Below are 26,753 nucleotides of genomic sequence, written 5' to 3' on the forward strand. Positions count from 1 at the left end.
AGGTAAAGGCGAAACAGATTGAGTGAACCGAAAAAAGACGAAGCGAGTACAGAGCATATCGTTGAGAATCGTAAAGTAAACGAGTGTAAGCGATCAGATTGATATGCGTGTGTTGTGTCAAGAAACAACCGAGAAGTCGGTCGTGGTGTGAAGCTCTGGCTTCATGCTGATGCGATGATGAGTGTTGCATCAATGGTCGGAAAGCGAGAGCACATCAGAGAGAAAGAGATTAGTCCGAGAACGCAGACTCCTCGTACCCAGTGGTAGAAGTCTCCTCTTCGGTCTGCTCCTCAGAAGTCTCTTCCTCAGACTCCTCGTTCTGGTCATCCTCATAGATGTCATCCTGCTCAGTGACATGGGCCTGGCGGGTAGGCGACTCGACGAGAACGTATGGGTAGGCTGGGTTACCGGTGTACATCATGTTGCCGGCATAGGCGTTCTGGTACTGTGCCTGTTGAGGGTAGGCAGCTTGCATGTAGCCGAATCCAGGAGTCATTCCCTGAGGCATCATCTGAGGCATCAGTTGAGGGTGTGCCATATGAGTAGACATCATCTGAGACGCCATCATATGAGATTGCATGGCCTGGGCGTTTGCCATCTGGGCCTGCATCATAGGATGCATCATTCCCTGCGGCTGCATCATTTGCGCGCCGGGTGCTCCTGGGTATGCGAAAGCCTGGTGGTAAGGAGGAACCATTGAGACATAAGGCAGTGGCATCATACCCTGGGGGACGAGGTTGTTCTGACCGCCAGAAGCGAGGGCGTCGACAGTGCTCTGAGGAGTCTCATCCTTGGCCTTCTTCTTGGAAGACTTGGGAGTCTTGGTCTTGTCAGCCTTGACAACCTTCTTAGACTTCTCACCCTTATCAGCCTTGGCACTTCTCTTCAGGTCATCGCACGAGAGGTTGAGGCGATCAAGTCGAAGGTGCTCCTCGGATCGAGCGGTGCGCTTGAGAAGCTCATCCTCCACCTTGTTGTTGTGCTTCAAGTTCTCCTCGGAGAGGTGGTGAGCACGGATGAAGGCCTTCTTCTTGGTCATTCGGATAGAGTCACTCTGCGAATCGTCGACGGTCTCCTAGGCCGCTTCCTCGTTGGCAGCAGCAGTCTCGATGGCGAGTTCAGCAGCGGTCTTGAAAGCCTTGCGGGTAGCGTCCTCAGAGGCCTTCTTCTTCGCATCCTCGGCAGCCTTGTGGATATTCTCCTTGTTCGCATCCTGGATGTACTTGGCGAGAGTGCTCTGGATCTTTGCATCCTCGGTCTCCTCCAGGGCCGACTTGGCGCGAGTGACAGCATCGTCGATAGAAGGGAAAATGTTGGTGACCGAGCGGCGAGCACCAGAGCGATGACCAGCCATGCGCTGACCAAACGACGGACCAAGCGTGGAAGCACGATGGGCGTTAGACAGGTAGGGGTTTCGGTTGCTCTCAAAGTCAGATGACCCGGTAGAAGACACCGCGGGAGAAGGGGCCCAGTGAACAGAGGGCTTCAGCTTGTTGGGAGAAGCCAGGGGAGCATAGGCAGGGATGGCAGGAGGTCCCATGGCGGTAGTCTCCTCAAGGTCGAAAAGTCGACGTGCAGGAATTCTCAGAGGCTCAGGCTGCAGGATTTCAGGGCTGTGTGCCTGGTAGAGAGGCGATGCCTGCAGTCTCTGATACTGCATCTGCTGGTACTCGGAACCAGTGTAGGTCGGCTGTCGGAAAGAGGTTTCCTGGTAAGGGGACTGACCACTCTGCAGCTCAATGTACGAGGGCTGATAGGTAGTTGACTGACGGTACGAAGATGATCGTCGGAAGGACTGTGCCTTGGGCTGAGACTGAGGCTCATAGGGAGACTCGTCCTTTGGTGGCCAGGCACCCATCGAGAAGTCAAGCGTCTTGGGACCAGCAAGAACATCGTTGTAGACAGAAGCGGATCGCTGGTGTCCCTTGGCCCGACGTGTATGAGAGCCAGGCTCGTTGCGAGGGGTCACAAAAGCAGTCGCGAACGCTGATGCATTTCGACGATGAGGTCGGTTGGGGGGAACTGTGCCATAGGGCCCAGTGGAAGCAGCTGGAGCCGTGGGAGTGACCCTGGAGCGTCGACGCTCACAGCGAAGCGAAGTGCCGCCAATTCTGTAGCCGTTCTGTATCACTGTTAGCAGTTGACTACCTATATCTTAGACAACATCGGGGAGTACTTGCCAACTTGGAGATAGCCTTGTCAGGGCCATTGGGGTGATCGTACTCGACAAAGGCATAGTAAGTGGGCATACCTTGTACACGTTAGCAAGTAACTTGTCAGAGGTAGATATTACTTACCATTGCTGCCGTCCACCGATTGCTTCATCTGAACATTGACAATTGTTCCGCCCGCCGAAGCCAGCTCGCGGACAAGGAAATCGCTCGTATGAGCGGGGAGGGAACCGAGGAAGATGGAACGACTATCCCTTTCGAGATGGTCCATACAGGTGACGTCGGTGGGATCTCGCTCAGAGGGATCCTGAGCGACTTTGAAATCAAAGTTGATAATGACAAACGCCGTGTTGTCACCAACACCCTGCAAGACTGTTAGTGTTGAAGCAACGACGATGGTAATAGCTACTCACCTTGATGACATCACGTCGAGGATCAAACTTTTCGAAGCGAACACGAACCGCGGGCGAGAGACCAAGACGCTCCTGTGTGGCAGAATCCAGGTCCTCGATTTTGGCGATGGCTCCGAAAGGAGACAGAAGATCTCGAGCCTCTTCGTGGTACACCAGGCCCTTGTTGCGACGAACGACCAGGAAAACCACTATGTATGATGAGCAGGCAGTCAAACGGATTCAGTGGAGTGTCAATTACAGTTGGCGTTGCATCGTTCGGTGCGAACAGGTCGGCCGAGGATCTCGACACCCCGAAGGTTGGCGAGGGCCTTCTCAGCATCCTCAGGCTTCTGATGGAAGAGTCAGTTTCAACTATCAAAGGTGTGGGTGTCAGTGTTGCTTACGGTGTACTGAGCGAAGCCGAAAGGCATCTGGCGCTTGTCGCGCTTGATCTTGACAAAGACAGTACCGTACTGGTTGAAGACCTTGGTAACGGCGGACATGAGGGTCAGATCATCATAGTTCTGACTGAGGCTGAGTCTCGAGTTAGTGTGTTGTTTTCAAAAGGGGTTGTGATGACTTACTTTGCAACGAAGACACAGGCTTCGGGGGGTAGCAAGACTGAGCGTCCCATTCCTGACCGGAGGCGTTCTGGGTGGCCTCTGGGTTGATGAGGGGCCGAGAGATCTGCTCCTGGTTTGAGATCTCCTGAGTGGTGGAAGTATCAGTTCCAGCGTTGTCTCGTCCGGTCATGCCATCCGAGTTGGAAGGGCCCGATCTAGGGGTGTAAGCAACTAAAAAACAGAGAGTTTTCTGGAACACTCACCCAGAGAAGGACTGAGACTCATCATCCGCATCGCCGAAAGAACCAGGGGGAGGGAAACTGTATGTGTGTTAGGGTAACTCGTGCAACGAGCCATCGATCAACACCTACCTCTTGGCTACATGAAGGGCACGAGGACGGATTTCTGGGCTAGTTAGCTAAGTCATTATGGAACAGAAAGAAGATTTCAAAGCGGTGTAGAGGAATGATGAGGGAGTGATCTGGTCGTCTCTGGGGCTTCAACAATGCAAACTACACCTCTGAAAACGGCGAAAAGGCCGCAACAAACAGCAAACAGAGACAAACAATAAATATGCACAAGCATAGCCTAAGCATGAGGCAAACATGCAGACAATCTAGATGAAAGAGGCAAGTGCACACATCGAGTCTGGTGGAGACCCGGTGGATGCATATCACAACAAAAGGAGTAGTGGGCAGAGATAGAGAGATAGAAAAGGAGACGACGAAAAAAAGAGGAGTAGGCCACTTACGGTCATCAGAGCTGTCACTTCCAGAGTCCGCAGTGCGATGGATGTCGAGAGCGGAAAATGCGTTTCGAAGCTGGTTTTCCCCGTGTCTGGCGGCACCCCGAGGGCGACGCCACCCAGACGAAGACATGGTTGCGGCACCGAGAGGAAACTTTGCTGCGAGCGGCGACGTTAGAAACGAGAGCAGAACACGCGGAGGAGAGGGCAGAAGAGGTAGAGGCGAGAGCTAAAGAGGCAGAGACGAGAGCGACGGTCGGGGAGAGGAGAGGGAGCTTGGGAGAGAGGCGGAGAAGATAGAGGCGAGGGAAGAGAGAGGAGGAAGAGGGGAGGAAGAGGGAGCGAGAGAGAGAAGAGAGGGGATTTACCTGGGTGGCCTGTTTCTCTGGTGACCGGGAACCTTGAGAGTGAGGTCGGGCGCGTTCGAAGGTGCTTCTGAAGAGACGAGAGAGGGTATCGAGGCGAGCCAGCAGTCACAGACGTGCTACTCGCGTAGAGAGGTGATGCTAGAGTGAGCAGAGACGTGAAGCTGTTGCTTCGAAGGTGGGAGAAGATGTGATCGGTTGAGCAGCGAACGGCAGAAACCTGAAGGCTCGCGTGGAAAGCTGACGAGCACAAAGGCAGGAAGCCTCTCGAGAAGAAGTTTGAAAAAAAAAACACACACGAGAAGCTTACTTGTCAGGTGCTTGACGATGCGATGCTCGAAGAGAAGATGCGTTGCGGGTAAGGGTTTGCGGAGGTGTGGTGTAAGCGTGGTGAAGGGTGAAGGAGGAAAACAAAGAGAGGCGAGGGGGAGCGTGGGAGGGAGATGGAGATGCAGCTCACGGCCACCGCCAGAAAAACAAGGAGCGGGAGCACCAGCGTCAACCACGGTAAGGCACCTACGACAGATTCACACGCGCAGAAGATTCTAGGGCTAGACCAGATGCGCTGTAATAGGTTTGGACATGAATTAGGGCTTCGATTGATTCTACTCTAGTCCATTGTCCCCTCCTCAGGGCAAACAAGCCTCCAATACCAGTGGTGTTGTGAATGTTAGAGACGCATATAGGTGCTGTAAATTCTTGCATACGCTTCGACACCCACTAACCCACGTAAATGGCCTCCCCTGGAAAACGTCCCAGGAGTATCGTTGGCCAGGGCATTGAACTTGGTCGAGGTGCGTCCAAACAGCCTAGGGAATAATAGACTAGGCGGACGTAAAAGGGAATGGGCCCATAGGCAGCTGGCAAACACTCGGCGACGATTGTTGTGCTTTTGATATTTTCGTTCGACGCACCCCTTACGAAGCGGTATTGATGTCACAGCCATGCAGTGTTGGAGTTCTTTGTGATGTATGTTAGCCGCCAGCGTGCAGTAATTATTTCTTGGTGGGCAGTGTCATTGACCCCATCGCCACCAACGGGACCTCGAGGAGCTGTGCAGTCGGTGCGTATGATTTTGGCTCTTTCTACCATCTTCTGCGTGAATTCAGAGCCTTCTGATTCTATTACTCAACACCCAGAGTCGATATGTCCGCTGCTTCTTTCAAGATTGAAAAAGGAGGTCGTGATCCCGACCCTGTTCTGCATGGCGGTGATGCAGAATTGAGTCGTCTGGCCTCAGAGACGTCGGTTTCCTCCTCCCTTTTTACAAAGACCACGCTGACTCTGATCGCAGAAAATCCTCCTCCCGCTCGATACCGACAATTTACCAAGAATACTATTATGCCTATGTCGATCTGCCCCCTTGTCGAACACCTCTCGTCGCAGCAGCTACTCGAACGCTGAAGAATGAAGACGAATTTGCCCTCGGTCGCTTCGATCAGAATTTGGCAGCAGTATACAGTAGCATTGGGTACAAGAGAAGACTTCGGCGTGCTTGTTCATGACTCCGAAACATGGTGGCTTGCCCTCACTCGTACTTCGAGAGAACGGCAAGACCTGAGGACCCTGTCGCACCAACGGACTCCTCTTGACCCAAGCTTGACAGAGAAAGGTCTGAAGAACGTTGCTAGGGAAGAATACAAGCGAGTGTCACTTCGGGCCTCTTCGTAAAGACTCCTCGAGGACTTGGACGAAGGACACGGGAGATCTTGGCGGTAGACTGGGCAAAGAACAAGGAGAGAGAGACAAGCTTGGTCTTTTAGCGCTGGTCCTGATCATGATGGCTTAATTGGATTTCCTACTACTCACATTGTAGATCACTAGGTATTGAAAAGGGGCGCTGGGTAACAATGGTTCATAGAACCAACAGCGTTCAGGGTCAACCCTCGTTCGCTCTAAACTTCTCTCGCAGGCATGAAGCACACGCACGACTACCCTTACAGCTTTTATACTACGCTAAACTTCGCAGACGATAGACCAAGACCTTTCGCTTTGTGCTCGAGACCACTACAGCCATCGTCGACAGGGAATCCAGGACTGGAGCACTCGTGTGACCTGAGCAAGAAACGAATAACAACTGGGAAGACAGAAGAACCATCTATAGAGATCCTTTCAGTCGTCCTTGGCTCTCTTCTTATCCCTAATCAAGATCACTAGGTGGTTCATGGAAAGAAGGACCGGATTCTATTCTGCTAGACTGGCTGAAAAGGCTAGAAACTCGTCTGGACGAACCGTATATCACTGTTGGCTAACATATTCCCAAGTATTTCGAATCCTTCTCCTTTTCCCTACGCTCGAACCTACGATTATCCCTTCGAGTATTCCTTCGACCGCCCCCCAACTACATCTCCAAGCAGAGTTCCGGCTACGAAGCTCGCAGACCAGAATCTTCCGCTTTGAATCAGAGTCCTAAATGACCGTTGTCGAAGGAATCCCAAGGCCAGAGATGCCAGCAAGGCTTGAGGGTCAGGCCAAAACTCGTGCCGAGGCAGGGAGAAAAACCGTTGAGAGACATCCCCACGTCGTCACGAACGGACAACCTGCATAGAACGGGCAGAATGGAAAGACGAACGGTACCGACCGAACTCCAACACACGTTTGACGGCTTTTGGGTTGAGGATTTCATATGGCGTGCCAAGCTAGGACTCGGCTCTGCCATGTCCAGCTCCTTGCCTTCTCCGACAATGCTGCTTGCCGACTATAGGGTCTATTGGACAACGAAACGCCAAGTATCTGTTATTTATCATGCTGAGAGACGACACAAATTAGTAGAGGTAGGCATGGGGCATATGGCAGACCAGGAGGCAATTCGGTTGTCAGACAGTCCGATGACCAGCTTCAAAGACTGGTCGCCCAGGGGGTAATGTCAGAACATCCAGCTAAAAGCAAATACATGTCTGCTATCAAAGAAAGAACATTTCATTTTTTTTATGTGGCTCATCAATATCAATGTCGGCAGACTGGTAGCCTACTGGGCTCTTGGGTTATACACTTCCATTTTACCACTATGCCTAACACTCCAACCATACAAAGACCATACCACGGGACCACTCTTACACTTTCGACATGGAAACACAAAAAATCACAATACGCAGCTTTTTTGGTTCGCCAGAATTTGATTTCACATCGGCGTTGGGTGAAATTCTATGTGGCGGCAAGTGAGAAAAGGGGCTACACATACACCCGCACTAAGGGAGACAAGCAGGTTGGGTTGGATCTGTCCTTGGAAACCGATCACGCAGCAGCCTGTTTTCAACAAACAGTAAGGTTAGGTGTACTCGTGCATTAGGTTATTTCGACCTCAAACATCCGTTCGACGGCAAACACGCAGATCAAGGTGATCAGCCATCCGAGGATACCTCGCTTTCTTGTACCCTTGAGATGGCTTCGGATTTGAGTTTATTTTTCGTGAAAACGTGTATTGTGATTGTATGCAGAGTGCGTGCTAGCTTTTAGCAATAATCCAGGACCATCCCCGTGTAAGCCGCCGACACATACCCCCAGGCACCAGCCTCCCGCATCTAGTCAACCCCCAGCGGGACCTCGGACGTACGTCTAATCCATCGCAGGCAATAGAGTTAAAAGGAAATAGCACGTGATGTGCGTTTCGACTGCATACTGGCACACTGGGAGCTTGCCAAGATTGCCTCATGACTCCTTCATATAAGGTCGTCGAAGCAAGACATGGCCGAAGAGATGACGGAAGCCAAGAGCTCCAACTCCCCAGGGTAGGGCTCATTGCGACGCTGAGCGTTGATACGTGTGGTAGTGTAACAGCGTAAGCAAGTGAGGTCGCTCTCCAGGTTCGGCGGTACTGCAAAGTTATTTCAATTGTTAGCTCTCCCTCGGCCTTTCTGAAGACGGTCCTTACTTTGGAACTCGGCATACTTTGTCATTATCATCCCATGGTGTCTCCTCTCCGCAGCCATCTTCCAGCAGAATTTCCACGTCGCCGCCTTCTCCCAAAACCATCTTGTTTGTTGCACCAGCCATGAGTTGTCATGCCCTCGCCGGTGGGAGTGTCTCGATGCCCCCCAGTAATCCTATCCGCTCAGGGGAGCGTGTCTTGAACTCTTGTGGTCTCTGATATTGTCCCAGCTGCCTCCCAAGTCGGGCAGTATGAGACGTCTCATTCCGCTGTTCGTGTAAAAGATTCTTGTCGTGAGAAGGTGTAAACCAGGACTCGGTCATGTGAGTCGTGGCGGTAGGTTCAGATTAAGTAGGACGGCACGCCTCTTGTGCAGCAGCCGTTGCAAGAGCCACCACCTCAGCTGACGTGCCTGGCAACTGTTTGTGGCTGGAATGGAAGGTACCCGCATGTATCGGGGAGGAGCCTCCAGGAACCCCCTTTTGCCATAGAAGGGAACTCTGCGGGGATCCCTTCTAGCTGGAAAAACCACAGCTCTTCACCCACACACCTGGGTCCCTCATTTCTGTCGTCAGAGCGTTTAGACAAGCGAAGGTTTAAGGCAGGCTGAGTTCGTTTGCCAACCTCGATACAGCATCACGGTATGTACCAAGACGCCCCAGAAACTTATCGTGCAAATGCTAACCTTTGAAGCGGCGCCTAGAACAACGCTGTACCACGACCGAGGTGCCCGTCGACCACGGCCGATACAGACAATGTCCTGGGCAACATATGGGGTCCGTATGCATCAGACTGTCAGATATCTCTCATTGTATTTCTCTTGGGCCTCGTCACAGCGGGCCTATTCCTTGCCATTGGACTCTCCCTCGACAACGTCACCTACTCCAAGATCGCCTGCATCCTTCTTCTTGTGAGCGCATGTGGGGCCATCACCTAGAGAGGAGAGTGGGCGAGGAAGAGGGTACTGGTCCCTATACTCAGCGGCGCTGGGGGCGATAGCTACGGCAGCGTCTTTAGGGTCGTACGACCGATCGATTGTGGTCCTCGCAGGCATTGTGTTGGCAGACATTGTGTTGAGAAACTGCAGTCTTGAGAAGGTAGAAAGGGATAATTCTCTCTTATTTCTCGTATGGAGGTTAGAGCAGTTAAATACCCAGCCAGAAGATCGTGGTGCCATCACCAAACACAAGTACACTACCACACGGATCAACGCTGAACGACTATGTCAGTCAACTAGCGACTCCCTACTCGTGCCAGGAGCATTGATTTGTCTCCTTTTCCTAAAGCTTAGGTTAGTCTAGTATGACTCTGAGGATAGAACGGTAATACTTACCTATATACAGCCTACATCTTAACTAAGACTCGTACCTTGGTCGGAAACAGAGGTGAAAATATCCTAGACAATGAATCAAAGGAATCATGAAACTTTAGTTTGGTCCAAATTTCCCCAGACAAGAGATTCTCGAAACATCTAGTTGAGGAGAAACGGGGGGCTGATCTAGCTTTCGGCCTTTCAAGAAACAATGCCAAAGAGTTTGAGGAGAGTTGTTGAGAATGCACGTTGAAACTGTTTTCCGATGGAGGCATACACGGATGCTGTCTTGTATAAGTACGCCTCAACCTCTTGTAGTTATTCTCCTTCTCAACTTCATGTTCTCTTCTCGACTCCTCGTCATATTCAGCTGTTCTCAGACTCATCTTGCATCTCGCATCTTGCATAGCGCATACTTCTCATCTCGCAAAGCACTCAACAGACCCGTGTCAGCCTCAGCATAACAAACATCTCTTGTATGGCTTCTTTTTGGCAAACATAGTGGCGGAGACTGATATCACATCTAGTACAGACCCAGTGTCCGGAACTTAACCAGAGTCCATCATCTCCCTTGATACCGACATCATGACTCCTACGAACTCGAAGCTCACAAACAACACCCCTCAGTCGGAGGGAGCTACTCAACTCTCGCAACAACAAGTTGCCAGTCCTGTCCAAGAGATCGTTCGACAGGGTCCTCAACAGCCACTACGAAGTCCCCCTGGCTTGAGCTACGGACAAGATCAATCCCTCATAGCACCACCTAATGAGCCTCCCCACCCCCAGTCGTTGATCCCCGAGGTGCTCATATCGAGGGACACCATCGAGTACGTTGGCTTCACGCCCCAGGCGGCAGCCAAGATGTGGAACGCCTGGGTAGAATGGCCTAGAGGGTTGGTCCGGCGCGAGACAGACCCTGAAGACGGAAAGCCATATATTACCTTTTTGCAATTCATGATTAGACACATCGTGTATGCCGAGGACGCTGTCTACTCGAAATTGGACGAATGGGAAAGTTGCATGGACGGATATGGCCTGTCCAGAAGCACACAGGAGTCTGTCAAGAGTTTCACCAGACATCCTCAACTTCTCCATGTCAATTGCTCTTACTGGTCAAAGATGATCGTCCTTTCGCACTACGAGGTGCTTCAGGGATTGCAGCGGACGTGTCCGCTGCATATGATGCGGTCTAACCGTACGAGGCATCGCGTTCTCCCCTTCAAGTTTACAAGGTGAGAGGGTGCCCCTGGTGATAGGAGAGGTCGAGCTTGGAGATTGTGGGTTCACTGGTACAAAGATAGCAGCCAGGAACTCATCTTGGGAGAGTCTTCTGGCTCAGTTATCCCATCAAGGGCCGGGCTTCAACTATACAACATCTCGGCGAATTGCCAAACGTTCGCTGATTGACAACACAGCAACTTTGAACACAATATGGTCTTGGGACAAAGGTTTATGACTACCAATCTGGAAGTTTACCTCTTTGAAACTGCTCTGCTAGTCGGGAACCAAGCTGGGCGCAAGGCTAACCAAGAGCGCGACAACGTGGACAGCAGTGGGCTTGCGCAAGGGTAACAACTAGACTCTACGTCTATCTTAGGCATTGGCATCGCAATAGACTCATTAATTCATTGATGCTACCTAGTTCTAGGAATTGTGTACGGCTCTTCATACATGGTGGCCTGCTTATTGCGGTTCCTCTGACGGTGCTGCACAGTCAGTGTCCTATCCCTGTGCTACAACACGAGCCTCCTTGTACAAGTTACCTACCTCTTGGGATTGTGCCACCGTCTTAACACTTGGGAATAAACAACGTTTGTTGGCAGCTTCCACAGCGTCACCCACCGTGAAACTCATTCCCTGGAGATCGGTGATCCGGTCGGTGTCGACGGAGCTGACTGGATGGCCTCGGTTCCCAAAGATCTGATTTGCTGCGGCCCAGTGAAGATCTGTATGCTATCGGCTGTAATAAGAATAGAAACGGGTCGAGGCCAATGGGTCGGGGGCCTCAACTTGGCTCTTCGACTGTTCTCGTCGTAGTTAGGCATCACAACTTTGAGGCTCCGCCTGCGGTAGACCCCTCTCATCCTTCCAAGTTTCCTTTGCACGTCCAGTCGGGTCATTTGGTATCGCGGGTTCAAGTGGGGGACGGGATGTGACGCTGGGATGGCTGTTAGACCGTCCACGCCATCGTCAGCTTCTGCACCGGGCTTCAATAGCTGCACTCACAGTGTCGATCTTGCGATATGTCGTCTTTCCAACGGATCGTGTTCGGAGACCAATGACCTGAGAACATGCCTCTTGTGCTGCAACGAGAGGGGTGAGTGTGTGGAAGACGAGGGGAGGGGGGAGGACTGAGTGTCTTGTTAACTCTGTAACTACTCCGTTACTGCTAGAGTTGTCGGTAAATGGGAATGTAGAGTTTGGTATCTAATACGTTCCTTCTTCTGTCTACCTCCCCGATAATTATCGGGCACTATACTGGGCTTGGCTGTTCTATTGTTTCTGATTGCATTGGTCACCTGTCTATAGCTCCAAGGTTCAGCGTTTGCGTCGCACAAACTGCAAGTGTGTGTATACTAGACCGACCTTGCATACAAACGATGCCGCTTGCCCTCATAATCCGACACCATCTCTCTAAGCTCATGTTGCATCTTGCTTGTAGGGCTGGTAGGTACCTAACCTACGTGGCCCAGTGCCTGTTTGTGATCTCGAGATGGATCCAGTTCACGCAGATCGGGCCAACTACTGACATGGGTGCAGACCCTCTACGCAGCCTACACTGCAGCGTTCTCTCAAGGCAACAGCTAGGAGGTGCTGAGTGAAGCTAATCAGAGATCACCAAGCCTGCCGCTGGAACCACCATCTTGTCTCTTGTCTCATCTCCAGTGCTGGTACATGTTCTTGGCAACTTGACCTACCTGCTTGTCAAGACGGCAAACGACGCCTCGTCTCAGTACTTAGAACACACGATGATCATCGTCGTCACCTCACGTCAATGCCCCTTTGAACGAGACCATTCAAGTCGTTTTACCCCTCGATCTGTTTCAACGAGACCATGTCATCAATTATTCGTGATACTGAGACAACGGCGATAAACCGGGTTGAGAAGACCAAGTCGATACAAACCGTTGGTATGGATTGCTCCCTCTTTGTCCCATCACCCCGCAGTCACAGCCATCCACAGTGAAAGCTGCAGATGCAGCTCTTCATCAATGTCCAGACGGCATTGCGTATTGCATAGATGCAGTAGCAAACATTCAAGGCATGGAGGGTCTCTTGGTCCCCTGACTCACCGGACGGCAATCCGCGGAGCATCAGGTAGAGCCCACAAACGAGGCACCGGCCTTCATCTCAGACACAATCCATCAGGCTATCAACGCAAGCCACTTGAAGCATAGACATAAGCGCACATTCTCGCGAGTTCCTGTTGGATCACTCTGGATTGAGGACAGCTGAACCTGGCCCCCTCCGTAGTCCTGATTGGTCTCTCAAGGTAGTTCCAAGAAGAGGCGGCATTCAACTGTGCGAGATGTCACTTATTTCAGCCATGTTTGTGCAACCCATCCTCTTGCCCACGCCATTTCGCTGGGCTCACTGCTGAGCCGAACGCCTCAGGCCCTGCTCCCGGATATGCTGTCATGCAAGCATAACCATTCCAACATAGGATCCTTCCTGACCAGCTTGTGTTCAGCAATGAGCAGGCTCCCGAGATATCGCACCGACAGTAGATACTCATCAACTGCGTCTTGACCAACCAGTCAACGGGCGTTTCAGCACAGGACGCTGTACGACGTTGCTTTGTCGCACGCACCGCACGCAGGCCGACAGCCCCGTTTCCCTGGAAGTGGTAGCCCGACGTTGAGAGGCTGATGGTGGGTGACACAACACAGAGCGATCCCTCCCTTGGTCCCTCCCAGTTCGTCAGCCAAACCTCTTCCCAGCCGACGTCTCATGGGCTGCAGAGAACCGAAATTGGAAGAACGCGCAGTAGTAGCAGGCATGAGGGAACAAACATTCGAATCCATGTCTGCCTGCCTGCATGTATCGTCGATAAGGGCTTATTCCTGCCGCAGCAAGCCCAGTGTGAAAGGGCCAAGGTCATGACGCAAGGAGGGAGAGAACACCGTCAGCCCGCACCTCGGGGACCAGCATATGATCCGACCATCGAGCTCTGTCCCACTTCACAAGGGGATTGTGCGAGGTGACAAACGGGTAGACGTGCCCACAGTCAAAGTTGAGCTGTTTCAAGACGACCGGCCCTTGACTGCCACTGGCAGCGCACGCAGCACAAGTGAGGCGGGAGAAAGAGGGAGCAAGATTGTCAAGGTGGAGAGATTCGCCCGTGCATGAGCATGGGTGGTAAAACTGGGCGAGACATGCCTTGCATGTACTGTAGGTATGGGATGCGTGATGGGTCAGACGTCGTCTACATACAGACGTGCTGTGCTGTGCTGTATGTACATTCGCACATTTTGTTTGTCGCCGATAGGATCTGGTCCCCAGGTTTGTCCAGGTTCGGTATCTTCGGTAAGCTAAGAAAGGGTCAAGCTGCAGAAAAGGCAGATGGGATCGACGGGCAGCTGGCGCGCAAGGATGGTTGCTCGAGATCAGGTTGGTTCTCTCAGAGATTGGGACCAGCTAGTTACAGTAGCAGTTAGTTAGCATGGAGTCCCCGATGCCGGCTTGGACGGGCTTAGTTGGTCTTGGCCGGGGGGCAAATTGCGAGGACGAAAAAAAAAAGCTTTATTTGATGGCCCTGGATGATATTCGACGAGATTTCGGAAGATGAGTGGTGGTTCTAAAAGGGTTGCTGCGGACGGTGTCACCCAAGACATGCGACTTTTCTCGTCTGAACAGGCCTTCAACAAGACAAAACTCGCAACACCAGGCCAGACACTGTCACGACGATTGCGCGGGACGAGGAACAGAGTCAAACGTGAAAGGACCTGCATGCTCTTTGTGGTGCGTGGGGCATGGAAATGATGGACAAGGGAGTCTGGCTGGCTCGCTACACGGCGCATGATGGTGATACAAATGACAAATGTGCGGTCAAGAGGGGGGCTTTGGGGGAGATCCCGGGTCCCACGCATGTTGGAGCTAAACACTGCCTAGAAGTTTCTGGCGCTTATCCCGCGGTACTTGTCCTTCCATCCATTCTATCCATCAGTGGGGAAGAGATGCTCTGCTGCGGCCGCGTGCGACCGGCATCCACTTCTGCCAGCGTGGTGTACCTGTGTGCTGGATACTGGGACGTCCTTGATCTGGGAATGTTTTATGTCGACAGGCTAGTATTGCGGATATCGAGTGCAATGCCACGATGGCCAGGGAATGGGAAAATAATTGCTCAAAAATTATTGCCAGGGACTTGAAAATCATCTCCGTGTTGACACATTTTTATTCTATTTTTTACTTGTGTATTTGCTTCTTCGAGACGCATCTCTTGCTCGGGCAAAAGTGAAGTTTTCAGGTTACTCACACCCTTCTTACAGGGCTCTCTCTCTTGCCCAAACTGCCGAAGACTCTTCTGCTCCGGGGGTCACAAAACTCCGAACCCTAACGTTATCGGGTCACTTGATTCAGCCCATCTACAGAACCAGGGTTCATTCATCTTAGCTGTTCTCGTAGCCTCCGTCTGCTCTGGTGTTGACGGCAGCCCGCAGATGTAGGTACGTACCCGGACTCTTCGGTCGACCTGTGACGACTTGATGGAAAGGATCCACGCCGCCCGCTGTGGGGAGGGATGGACCCCCCTGGAACATGCCAAAACACGCTGCCGGCAAAGCTGCCCCGCTGCCCAGCCCTGGAGACTGAGAGGGTCCTGGAGCTGGGCTGCCCGGGCTAGGGACCCGGCTACCACGCAAGGCAAGGTACCGGGGTACCTGTTTTCCTCTCCGTGCCTCACTGACACAGGGCAGGGGAGTAGAGGGGCGACTTGACCTGGGCCGCGCTTTCCATCGTTAAATCGAAACCCGCGACGACCGAGAAGGTGCGTGCGAGCATGCAACTTCCTCACTCAGGAAATGCGACAGAACAAGGCTGCTTCTGCTTGCGCTTGCAGTGCCAGTGCCTGTGCCTGTGCACGCCCCCCTAATACCTTCCGAGGTACGTAGGAACTTACCTACGAGCTCAAGCTCAGCCTCACTCACGATCCGATCCCTCTTGTCTCATCCATGTGTGTCTCCTCTGCTTGTGTCACTGTCGGATCTGTCTGTGTCTGTGTCACTCTCTGTCCATTGCGTGACGCATGTGTTGGCTGCACCTCACTCGCCCGAGTCTCTCCTCAATCCTACAACACTGGCCGCCTTCCCATCGTCTTTAGCTGTCAGCCACTGAGCCAGCTTCACTCGCCCTCTGCTCGTCCGGCCGCCTCGTCTGCCAGGCTCTCTCACCCCAGCTTTTCTCCCGAGGCTCTCGAATGGACCGGCTACCAAACTCGCCTGCGCCCGATGGACCGACGGACCGGACGCCTTGTCGAGGTCCAGACGCCGTCGGGTGGACTGACAAGGAACTCGACAAGCACAATGAGCGTTGCGCGTAGGTCCATACTGACGACTCCCATCTGCCCGCGGCTGACAATAATCTCAGCAACCTCGACCTTGAAAGCCAAGACAAGGTCACTCGTTGGATGAGGGACCGAATCGGGTATGGGCGCTTCCTCAATTATTCTATTCCCTCTCTGATGGTTCCATAGTATCCTTTACTGCGACCTGCTGCCGAACATCCCCAGTGCCATCTATCCAAGTGACAAGCCCGGCAGCTACATGCATCTCTACCCCCACACCAAGCCCGAAAGCGAGACCCTGCCCAGTCCAACCACTCCTGGCAGAGCCTCATTCCGAGCTGGAATTAGACGGCCCCTATCACCTGAGGAGCGATATCTCGACACCCTCGACCGCGAAAAGAGTTTCCACAACTTACTAACCAGGAATGGAGGACGACCCTGGTATCCCATTGAGCGCATCGAAGAAGTCTCGAGGAAACCGACAAAGCACGCCGAGATTCTGAAGTACTGGCAAGGGGAGTCGGAAGAGCCAAAACCGGATGACTGGGTAGTGTACGAGCGGCAATGGGAAAGATGGGATCAGTTTCATCGTCACCAGCTGAGTGTGAGGAGTCGACCGGAAACCTTCAGTGAGCATTCTTCAAGGTGTCAGAAACGCTTGGCCAAGCACTCGTTCGCTGGGTCTCTTCATCTTGAAAAGAATCTATCAGATCAAACCGAGTTGTCTCAGTGGATCGAGTACCTGTGCTTTGAGTATTTCGAGTACGAAAAGTTCCTCCGGCACAAGCAGTCATATCCACAGTACAAGGAGGCTTGGAGGAATCTCGTCAGCACCAAGGTATTGAAACCGGACGAGACCAAGGACGACATCGAAGCCAACGAATTTGCGGCTGCCTGTGAGAAGGAGAGGACGTCATTGAGGCAAGCGGTGGAGGTTGCAAGATCAAATATCTTGCTGGCAGACCGGGACATGCTGGACCCAAGTGTGAAAGGGCCTACTGCACAACGGAAATTGTTCGAAGCCCAAGCGGAACTGGACTCGGCGATCAAGGAATTCGACGACTTTCAGATTCGGAAAAGTATGATTGAGGAGTACAAGAAGGCGACGGCAACCTACCGAGAAGCCAGGAGCGGAGCAAAGCGCCACGAGATACTACTGAGATGGATACGTGATCAAATACCTTTGATCGAGAAGAAACTGGGATTGCCAACATCGACCGAGGATGGTTTGGACCTTGAAGGAGGCGACAACTGGAACGAGGACGAGGATGCAGATCACCCATCTCTGCTGCCGAAACAACTGAGTGCACCCCAAAGAGACGGGAAAAAGCGGACACGCCTTGAAGATGACCTGGGAGAGAGTTCGGAGGAGGACGGCGGCAGCCCTCCCAAACGGTCGAAGCAGGACGAGGATTGAGGAGGACTCGAGCGAGGAGGACATTTCGTGGGGCTGAAGGTGGTGTGGTTACACGATGTGTTTCACCACTTTGTCAGTCGTTACCCGGAGGCTTCATTACCGGCGATTCAAGGGGTAATCTTGATGGTCTGGATTTCTCTCATATGTCGAATTTCTTACAACAATGAAAGTGACGATTGCGTCTCAAGGGTTGGATCGGTGGGTAGTCTGGATAAAATGGAGGAGTTTGCAAGTTAACCAACGAAAATATGATACCTTAGTGCTAGCTTTGAAATGGAATTGGGTGTAATGTCAGGTCTCTCATCATGACTTGTTTCTAGAGATAAGCCACTCTGTACGACTTATCAATGCCGTCTGTTGAGCTGTTTGCCTTTTCTGGTTTGGCAGATCTTCACTCCCGTCTTCAACCCTAACCCACGAGCCACGGGGACGGGGTGCTCGCGCCACAGTTTGAAATTGGGGGAGGTTCAGGTTCTAGCCACATTCATGACCCTTGTGTGCCCACTTGGCAGGCGCCGAATGCACAAACCATGCCAGCTTTCCCCGCAACCCCTGTTCGGACTCGGTGCGTGCAAGGCGAGAGGAGGTTCCTCCTTTGACGCCATCACCATCATCTTTTTTTCTGAATTTCCCCCCTTTGCTTTACGCCCACCGCAACTTTCTCGAATTTTTGCTCTACCAACACATTTTCTCTAGAAAAGCTGGACTCTACGAATTGCTTACCGAGAAAACATCTTGCTTCAGATGGCCTGACCGAGCGAGTGATGGCCAACCCCTCCCCCTCCGTCGGGGCTCCTCGACAGGCCATCTCCCGCTCCCTCCACAACCTCTCGCGACAACCTCCTCGACCCCGACCCCGAGTACAGCAGCGGCGACGACAAACAGCAGCTCTGAACCCCCCGTGCATCCTTCCCTCCTCCAGCCTCGCGTCGCCGTCGTCCTCAACGTGCCCCCGCCCTGGCACCCGTGGCTCTTCACCCTCCGCCTCGTCTCCATCCTTCCCGCCCTCTGGTGGGGTCTCCCCTCGGCGCTTCAGCTCCTGCTGAGACTGCTGCCGGGGCCGGAGCTTGTTGTTGTCGTTCCGTCGGCGGCGGCTGGGACAAAGGGGTTGACCGTCGAGGCGGATGCGAGGTATGCCCTGACTGAAACTGGGCTCGCTACTATATGGGTGCGTTTATACGGAGAAAAGCTGGCTCTATTGGAATATAGAGCTGTGATATGAAACTTCGAGAAGGAATTGTGCTGACATCGTGGGATTTTCAGTGTTTTGCTTCAGGATATTTGTCTTTTTTCTTTACCGACTGCCTGATGTCGCGATGGTACGTTGTCCACCCAAACACCCCTGCTCTCCAAGAACCATGATACTGACAAGCTATATACAGGCTCATCAACTATACTCCCCAGGCGACAATGGTCCGCCTCCTAACTATTAATGCCTGCAACGCCTACATCACGGCCGGCGTGCTCTCCCTCGCGGGCGGCTTTCAAGACCCCCGTCTCCTCCTCCCAGGCTGGATCGGCATAGCGACTGTACGTTCCCCCCTCACCTCGGCTTCACACCGCAACATTCATGTGCACCCTTCTCCCACTAACACACAAAAACCACACAGACCTTAACCGTAATGTATCACATCACGCACCAGAAAATCAACATCCGCAAGGAGACGTCGACTTCCATCAACGTCTTCTCCATCGCCAGCTTCCTCAGCATGGTGACACTGCTCGCGCACATGCACCTCTACACGCCCCAGTATCCCCAGATACCCCTCATCGCCTCTGGCCGCCGCGCCTGGGACGAGGCGTCACGCGTCGTCGCGCAGGTTAGGGGCAGCATCGAGCAGCATGACGGCCTCTAGCGCATCTCGTCATCTGCGCGGAACTGTGTGCCGGCATGCCGGTGTGCATCCTCCCCCTCACATTGAGCCAGGTTCTTGCTGGACCTGTGAATGGCCATCCGTACTTGGCCGTTGTCTGTTTTGGATTACTTGTATACGTTCTTGTATTCTCGTTCTGGAGTTTTATATCCCGCCCATGCTGGGGCTGTGTTTGTTGTTTTGTTTCAACTTTGTCTTTCAGCGAGTCCCTGTCATGCAGACTCTTGTTGTATTGTATTGTGTGTATAGGCAGTTAGTTTTGGAGTCGGTGCCTTGGAGTTTATCTTGAAACTGGATATGAAGGGCCTGGCGTCAAGTCTATTTACATCACTTTCAGTTGACCTGCGCCTTTTGGATCACGTTGAGACAAATCATTCGGAATTGACCTTGTATTTATTTGCCTGAGACTACTGCGGGGCTTGCCCAGGTAGGATATACTTGACTAACGAGCGACCGACAAGCCTTGTCTGTTCGTCTCAAGACACAACACGACAGGTGCTTTGCCCGTAGCCTCGTCCTCTCTGCACGTGAGCTGGGCAGATGCTGTAGGTAAACCACCACCCACCCGCTCCAGAACGTGTGCAGCAGAAAAAATACTCTTCCAAAAAGCCACCAGGAGTCAAACTCGCCCTGAGTGGATGCCCGTCGTCCTAGAGTAATCGGATCCGAGCCTCGGGGTGTCTCCAATGCAAGGGGACACGTCCGGATAAGGCACAAGCCGGAGGCCATGCATCCCTGTCCCTCTACGTCAAGACGCCCGGGTACGGCGACTGACAGGACGACGGGGCATGCGGAGCTTTAGAAGCCGTGGACCTTGATGGTCTTGGCATCTAGCTCGAGGCCTTCCTTCTTGTCGATGAGGAATTCCTGAACATCTTTGCGCTGATCCCCCTGGAGCTGGATCACCTCTCCCATCTCGGAGTCGTTGACGATGGTGCCATTGCAGGCTGTAGAGGTTAGCAGCTGGTTGACAGTGTGATGGGAGAGAAAACATACCAAACTTCTTCTTGATGACCTTGAGAATCTTCTTCTGGTCAAACTTCTTGGGGAGACCCTGGACAGTGGTCAGAGTCTTGCGTCCATTACGCTCTGCGATGGAGGTTAGCATTGGACGAGAAATGACGTTGCCGATGCAGCGATGCGACGATCCAGGCGACCACCAGACAATCTCACGTGAGGATGCAAGGTGATGCGACTCTCGATGCGCCGCGCCGGTGGCTGAGGTGGCTTGGAGGAGGGAATGACTTACGCTGAATGCGTATATGGATGTAATTCTGCGTCTGCTTGGTTTCTCCGGTGTCCTCGTCGGCTTCGGCGAAGGGGTCTATTGACGAGAGCAGTTAGTAAAACTTGTTTCCATACAAGATCTGTCCTGACATGTGGGTTTGGCGGGGTCGGAAGCATGTGGCTTGGCATCAACAGATGCAGGTACACGCGGGTCGGTTTTGAGGCTGGGTTGCCTCTCGACGATCTGAGGGCTTCCGACCGGTGGGTGAAGGAGATGGATCGAGAGAGAAACGTACCGTAGGTCTTGAGATTTTCGATGGACATAAACTCGGAGGTACTGGGGTGACCTTGGGAAATGGGTTTTGTAAAAGGGTTGAGGGTGTTTTCAGCGACCGCCGGCTAAGATAGCGCCTCGCTGTTGTAGGTTGATCGAAGAAGTGGTACGGGGGGAGTTGCGTAGGATAGGCGAGCTGTGATGAGCTTGCGAGAGAGGAGAGTCTTGCGACGAAGTTTGCGAGAGGACAAGAGTCTGGGGGGGTTGCGGGTATTTGTGTTGGTGACGTTGTAGGGGGTGAAGAAAGAGAGTTTCGAGAAGAGAAGCGGAGGGGCAAAAGATGAGTAAGTGAGTATTGGTTGGGCTCTGGCGGGCGGCGGGCGGGAGGGAGCACGGGCGACGGATGCCTTACGGGGGGCGGTTGTGGCCTAACATGTGAGGCGCCGAGCCTTGTCTGGATGAATTCGGTCGCCATCCACAGCCATCCATGGGAGGTTTCCACCAGGGACCAGCCCGAACAAAGAAGGCCCAGCCGCAGTCCAGGCTGTCAGTGGTCGGATCCGGTCTCTTAGGGGGAGTCACTCTTTGCGCCTTGGCTACCGAGAGTACTATCGCGCACACCGCTCTGGCCGGGCAATTCCAGTCCAGTCCAGTCCAGAATGCGAGACATGCAATGGTATTTTGGCCACATCTCCCATGAGTTGCACCCGGCGAAGCCCGTTTTACAGAATGCGGGTATTTGACTCTATAGAATTCCATCACTTGTCGCTTCCAGACTTTCAAGTTCGTATACCGGGGGGGGCAATGACAACACCGTACCCCTGGGAAATTTAGGAAAATGCACAGCCCCTGACGCACCGGCCATCGCAATCCAGCCTGCAAATCAGGTCCGGCCGGTTGTTGATAATGATATTTTGACCGCCCATCGGGGGATTGTTCCCGGCCGGTTGCGGGAGGGCCCAGCGGTGTTCCGTCTCCACGAACCGAAGAACTGAAGCGAACCCGCGGCAACTCAACCCCACTAGAGGACGATTGCGCTGCGAGTCACCCAGCCCTCGCTCGTGACGCACAGGGGTGCATCCCAGGTCCGTTCCGTGGAAGAGGGAGCTCGGTCAAGGAGCGTCTGACTTGTTGCCACGAAATAGTCCTTCTGCCAATCCTAACGGGCAAAAGGCAACATCGGGGTTGAAAAGTAGTCATTTCGAGGCAGATTTGACCTTGCAGAGCCTGATGTAGAGTCGCCACCTGATTCATCCATGCAGTCCTCAGCGACTTTTACGCAAAACACAGTCATCGCAGTGACTGTCCTCGGTGTCACATCTGCTTCCCGCTGATAGTGCCTGTATTTCGTCATTCTCGACGGATACCCTGTCCCTATCCCGGCTCCTTGGGACAACCCAAGGCACACTTCCCACTTTGCCTTCCCGGAGCCGAAGGTGAAGTGAGAACTGGGGGAGGCTTGTTCAAAGACGGAGGATTTGTCGCCTCATGGTCGTTTAGCGCATGGGGAGAGCTCCGAGTTTAACTGGCCTTTCCTTGCTTGACTTTGTTGGGCAGGCAGAGAGAAAGGCTAGCAACGTCCGGGGTGACATTCCCGAATCGCAAACTGTCGGTACCTGGGGTACATAAAAACGAGGCGAGAAACAAATGTCTAAATAGGCAAGCAACACAATAGAAAATAATGTACAAAACTCATAGGAAAATACCTTTCTATACTCTTTTTAATTTCAGTGAATTTTATATGTATTAAAAGGTGATTACCCTTGATAGAGTTCAAGCTGCTTGCCGTTCTACTCCGTAGTCTGCCGTTGTTTGACCCGCGTACTGGGCACCAACTGAATTTTCCCAAGACTCAAAAGTCTCACCACTTTAACAGCATCCCCTTGCAAAATTCAACCAGCCCTCTCCGGTCTTGCCGGCACCAACCTCCGATCCCCGTTCGTCAGACGAAAAAAAGATGGAGGTTCGAAGGAAATTGCCCTTTGACCCGGAAGAGCTCCCCCGGGATCGCCGTCCGCCCTCCGCGCCGATGGTGGTGAGGGTGGTGGTTGGGTGCCCGTGTGCCGCCACGCTTGTACCTTTGAGACGAGATACTTTGACGATATCATGTTGAACTTGGTTAGGAATCCAAACCTCAACTCCAAATGGTTGTTTCGCGCGGATGTTCTCTATGACGATGGGGATGGCTCGCAACCTCATAATAAAGACTCTGTCAAGGACTGCCCTTCTATTCCAGACTTTCAGGGCTTGATCTGTCAAAGAACTATTGTTCGCAGGCTCATTCCTCGGAATACACTTCGAGATGCGCCCCTGGATCAAACGTGCTCTTTCTACACTTCGCCTCCTACCCCAGAGAGCGAGGACTCTCCCGAGGGTGAAGGCCTGATAAGATCTCTTACCATCTATCTACCACATGCTACCTCTGCTGCAGAAATGCCCTACTATCACCCCAAAGTCAGGGGGGTAGGCCAGCTCCACGAGTGGGATCCGGCTACAAACACGGGCACAATCTCTATCCATTTCCTACCTTTCGAAGAGGACCCTGCCACCGAAGAGGCTGACCGAGAGGCTAATCGAGTGAAGCTGGGGAGGGTTGCCCATCATCTCCTCCAGACCATCCACAAGCACGGTCACGCCAATGCCGTCGGCTACGTCAAGAGGGTAAACCACGACGTCGTCGTGCCCCGAGAGCGGTTCCAGGACAGGTACTCCGAGCTCAAGAACAAGTACGCCAGGCGGCTTACGAGGTCTTGGCTCGAGACAACAGATCCGTCCAAACATGTGTTTGAGGACCTGGGCATCGCGGCTTTCCTCATTGAGCTGTGGGGAGACATGTACAAGGACGCAGAGTTTCCCGGCTTTGTCGACATTGGATGTGGAAACGGATTGCTGGTGCACATTCTACGAGAAGAGGGTTACACGGGCTGGGGATTCGACGCGCGAGAGCGCAAGTCTTGGGCTCAATACAACGGCTCATCGTCCATGTCTCCCTCGGGTAAATCCCTGCAGAGATTGCTTCTCCTCCCCAGCGTCGTGCCGAGGGAGGTTGCAAACGGAGAGCAGCATGAGGTCGGCCCGGATGACATCCACGATGGCATCTTTCCAAAGGCCACATTCATCATCTCCAACCACGCCGACGAACTCACGCCCTGGACACCCATCCTCGCCGCCATCTCGGAGTGCCCCTTCATCATGATCCCGTGCTGCAGCCACAACCTCACGGGCGACAGGTGGCGAGCCCCTCCGCCCCGCGACAAGACCAAGGGCAAGTCCATGTTTGCGTCGCTAGTCGACTGGGTGACTCTGATTGCCGAGGACTGTGGGTGGAAGGTCGAGACGGAGATGCTGAGGATCCCCAGCACGAGGAACACGGGGCTGCTGGGACGAACGAGGACCAAGGACCTCGACGAGGTGGACATTGCCGGGGTGCTGCAGAAGTACGGAGGAGTTGGGGGTTACTACAACAATGTTGTCAAGCTGCTCAAGTCGATGCCGAGAGGTCACTGATCCGGCACATGGCGAAAGGAGACGGGGATCGGTGGCGTCCTGACACTGCAACGCCAAAGAGGAAGATGCAAGCTGAAAAAGTTTGGGATGTCTGTTTGTTTGGCAGCGTGGGATTCACCGGGCTCTGGCATATCACATCTTGGGGGCGATGCATGGTTGAGTTGATGGACAACGTTGACAGTGTGAGAAACTACAACTGCAAGCCCCAAAAAAAGACACGACAGTCGATCACATTAGAACACAAACTGCATTGAGAGAAAAAACCACTCAATCCGTTTGTGTCGCACGGCAAATGCAGAGAGTCATGCCCCTTTTGCGCCTCTTTTCTCACCCATGCCATGTTCCCTCTTGTCACATCGCGAGATCCAATGTGACGATATCTCTGTTTGCTTCATGCACGGATGCATCATGGGGGTCGCTTTGCAGCCTCCTCTGGATCGGGCTCTGGGGCTAGACCCAAGCAGAGATAAGCAGTGGCTTTTTTTTCTTCAAGAGAACTCGATACACTACTGCAGCCATTCGGCAAGTCCAAAGCAATCCAGCAAACGGGTTGACGACGATCTGATATGTCACTTTTGTTCTTCCCGCTCCAGCTTGGCAGCGTCGACAACCCACGGAGCGTAGCCTGCATGAATACTGTATGTATGTTTGCAAACGCCAGCCTTGTTATGTATCGTGTGGTGTCACAGGAACGGCAACCCTTTCGATATGACTTCGTCAACTTGTAACTGGCTTCAACACAGTTCCCCCTCTTTCTTGTCCGTTTGAGGCCTCAGCCAAGCCATGGTTGACGGGAGCTGGCAGCTCAGCCGTGTTGATCAAATCAGCACCAATGCAGGATCAAGGAGAGCAAACTTGGAACAACGAATCACGGCAAGATAGGAGGCATCTCGCAGGTATCATGTCCTGCGAGCACCCGTTTGCTGCCCATGGGGTCGTCCCCGGATGGGCTTTCCGCGACACGAGAGCTGGGGTCTTCAACGGGCAAACGGTGGACTACCGCGATGCGGCTGCATAGTTACCGGTTATTTGCTGCTTCTCAGGTAGCAGTCCGTCGAGGGTGAAGGAGTCTCGGCGTTTGGCAGCCTATGCATCGTCAATGTTCACATTGAACGAAGCAAACGATACTGTCCCCCCTTAGGCTATGAGAGTGTCGATATTCTTGTTGCACGGCTTTCACGTCTGATGAAGCATAAAAAGGCCATCAACTTCCGTTCAACCTTCATCTCCACAGCAGCAGTGTCACAGAATCTCATTACCTGTTCCTATCTCAAGCACATCTCTATCAACACTCCGTTCCACAGCACCTTACCGACACCATGGCTCTGGATCCTTCGTTCGCCGTCTACTTGTATGACGAGTACACCAAGCACCTGCAGACCGAGGCCATCAGCGATATCATGGCCATCACCCCCGCTGAGAAGCATTCCAAGCTTGCGACTTACGGACTGAGTCCTCCTTGCCGGGCCGTCGTCTGGGCTGTCTTGAGGGGCATGGTATGTCTCCTGAACCTTTGCATTTGCCAACAAGTCTAACATAAACACATAGCACGGCCCCCTTTCGAGCTGGTCTAAAAAAGCCAAGGTCATCATCCATGATCTTAAGAGGCCCTGGTTCAAGCCCGAGGCCTTCCGCCTCGAGACGGGCTGCGCTCTCTGGCCGACCCCAGGCCACATCGTGGTCCTGATGCCTCTGAGCACCGGGAGGGCGAACATCGAACTGATGCCCCGGGGCACAAACTATTGCCTCCCCGCCCAGTGGGAGCCCGGCATGGTGCTCTTTCTGAACGAGACGGCCATACGGTTCACGGGAAATGGGTGCCTGCGCTTCATTTACATCTCGCTTCACAAGTCTGCGTTGCCGAAGGTGAAGAAGTATCGGTTCCGGTACTACAAGGCATGATTTGGATTCGTCGGGTTTTTTTGATACTTGGGCTTTGACAATACCGATATTGCGGTTTGATTGCTTGCTTCATTCTTGGTTGTGTGTTTGAAAGGGAAATATTTAGTGTCTCTCGTTATCGTCGAGTGTTGGGCTTTGACAGTACCGCACACTGCGATTTGCTTGTTTCATTCTTGGTTGTGTGTTTGAAAAGAAATGTATTTAGTGTCTCTAGTTAACTGCTTTGAATACACTCTTTGGCGTTTGAGCTCGTATGTCCTCGCCATGGAATTGAAGTGTACCGGTTGAAAACTGCACCTCTGAGCCTCTTGTCCTCTCGTCTTGACCCTTAAAAGGTGCCTTATGGTGCTAACATATGGGATGCCAGCTGCTTGCTACTAGATGGACACTGATATCATGAAGTTGGTGTTCCTTGTGTGAATCAACCAAGACATGCCATGAACGAGTCCTCGATAAGTGACCTCACTGTGAAATGGTGGGCCTCAGGACACTCGGTTTAAACGCCGTCTCTGTGTTAAAGATTGTCTTCTTGCCCCCCGTGTCTCACACTCTTCTTAACACCCGGAGGGAAAGTAGGATTATGGACAAGGTGACAGTACTTCAAGTAATTTTACCCCATAGCATACCCAAAGGG

General features: G+C 52.9%; 9 protein-coding genes across 9 annotated transcripts; 5 read left to right on the forward strand and 4 right to left on the reverse strand.

Annotated features, from left to right (window-relative positions):
* Positions 1 to 229: 229 nt before the first annotated feature.
* Positions 230 to 1,039, reverse strand: MRS44_004445 (uncharacterized protein; the record flags this gene model as incomplete). The annotated part of the gene is made up of 1 exon (XM_065622206.1): positions 230 to 1,039. The coding sequence occupies one exon, from the start codon at positions 1,037 to 1,039 to the stop codon at positions 230 to 232; it is 810 nt and encodes a 269-aa protein (XP_065478278.1).
* Positions 1,040 to 1,075: 36 nt separating this feature from the next.
* MRS44_004446 (uncharacterized protein) lies at positions 1,076 to 4,004 on the reverse strand (the record flags this gene model as incomplete). The annotated part of the gene is made up of 10 exons (XM_065622207.1): positions 1,076 to 2,130; positions 2,177 to 2,251; positions 2,298 to 2,535; positions 2,585 to 2,772; positions 2,823 to 2,913; positions 2,968 to 3,097; positions 3,162 to 3,341; positions 3,390 to 3,446; positions 3,498 to 3,531; positions 3,878 to 4,004. 10 exons carry the CDS (start codon positions 4,002 to 4,004, stop codon positions 1,076 to 1,078), a joined length of 2,175 nt encoding a protein of 724 aa, XP_065478279.1.
* Positions 4,005 to 8,945: 4,941 nt separating this feature from the next.
* Positions 8,946 to 9,173, reverse strand: MRS44_004447 (uncharacterized protein; the record flags this gene model as incomplete). The annotated part of the gene is made up of 1 exon (XM_065622208.1): positions 8,946 to 9,173. The coding sequence occupies one exon, from the start codon at positions 9,171 to 9,173 to the stop codon at positions 8,946 to 8,948; it is 228 nt and encodes a 75-aa protein (XP_065478280.1).
* An 828-nt stretch (positions 9,174 to 10,001) lies between these two features.
* Positions 10,002 to 10,988, forward strand: MRS44_004448 (uncharacterized protein; the record flags this gene model as incomplete). Its single annotated transcript, XM_046280938.2, has 2 exons — positions 10,002 to 10,648; positions 10,832 to 10,988. 2 exons carry the CDS (start codon positions 10,002 to 10,004, stop codon positions 10,986 to 10,988), a joined length of 804 nt encoding a protein of 267 aa, XP_046136424.2.
* A 4,843-nt stretch (positions 10,989 to 15,831) lies between these two features.
* On the forward strand, positions 15,832 to 17,335 carry MRS44_004449 (uncharacterized protein; the record flags this gene model as incomplete). Its single annotated transcript, XM_065622209.1, has 3 exons — positions 15,832 to 15,950; positions 16,002 to 16,058; positions 16,108 to 17,335. The coding sequence occupies 3 exons, from the start codon at positions 15,832 to 15,834 to the stop codon at positions 17,333 to 17,335; spliced, it is 1,404 nt and encodes a 467-aa protein (XP_065478281.1).
* A 530-nt stretch (positions 17,336 to 17,865) lies between these two features.
* MRS44_004450 (uncharacterized protein) lies at positions 17,866 to 19,191 on the forward strand (the record flags this gene model as incomplete). Its single annotated transcript, XM_065622210.1, has 4 exons — positions 17,866 to 17,900; positions 18,032 to 18,466; positions 18,718 to 18,865; positions 18,979 to 19,191. The coding sequence occupies 4 exons, from the start codon at positions 17,866 to 17,868 to the stop codon at positions 19,189 to 19,191; spliced, it is 831 nt and encodes a 276-aa protein (XP_065478282.1).
* An 816-nt stretch (positions 19,192 to 20,007) lies between these two features.
* On the reverse strand, positions 20,008 to 20,760 carry MRS44_004451 (uncharacterized protein; the record flags this gene model as incomplete). Its single annotated transcript, XM_046275632.2, has 4 exons — positions 20,008 to 20,156; positions 20,206 to 20,298; positions 20,459 to 20,533; positions 20,733 to 20,760. The coding sequence occupies 4 exons, from the start codon at positions 20,758 to 20,760 to the stop codon at positions 20,008 to 20,010; spliced, it is 345 nt and encodes a 114-aa protein (XP_046136421.1).
* A 2,056-nt stretch (positions 20,761 to 22,816) lies between these two features.
* Positions 22,817 to 24,217, forward strand: MRS44_004452 (uncharacterized protein; the record flags this gene model as incomplete). The annotated part of the gene is made up of 1 exon (XM_046268901.2): positions 22,817 to 24,217. One exon carries the CDS (start codon positions 22,817 to 22,819, stop codon positions 24,215 to 24,217), a length of 1,401 nt encoding a protein of 466 aa, XP_046136420.2.
* Positions 24,218 to 25,536: 1,319 nt separating this feature from the next.
* Positions 25,537 to 26,119, forward strand: MRS44_004453 (uncharacterized protein; the record flags this gene model as incomplete). Its single annotated transcript, XM_046268902.2, has 2 exons — positions 25,537 to 25,713; positions 25,766 to 26,119. 2 exons carry the CDS (start codon positions 25,537 to 25,539, stop codon positions 26,117 to 26,119), a joined length of 531 nt encoding a protein of 176 aa, XP_046136419.1.
* Between the last annotated feature and the right edge of the window lie 634 nt (positions 26,120 to 26,753).

This window comes from Fusarium solani, assembly GCF_023522795.1.
Source record: "Fusarium solani strain SB1 chromosome Unknown bctg00000002, whole genome shotgun sequence".
In the NCBI taxonomy this organism is placed as follows: Eukaryota; Fungi; Ascomycota; class Sordariomycetes; order Hypocreales; family Nectriaceae; genus Fusarium; species Fusarium solani.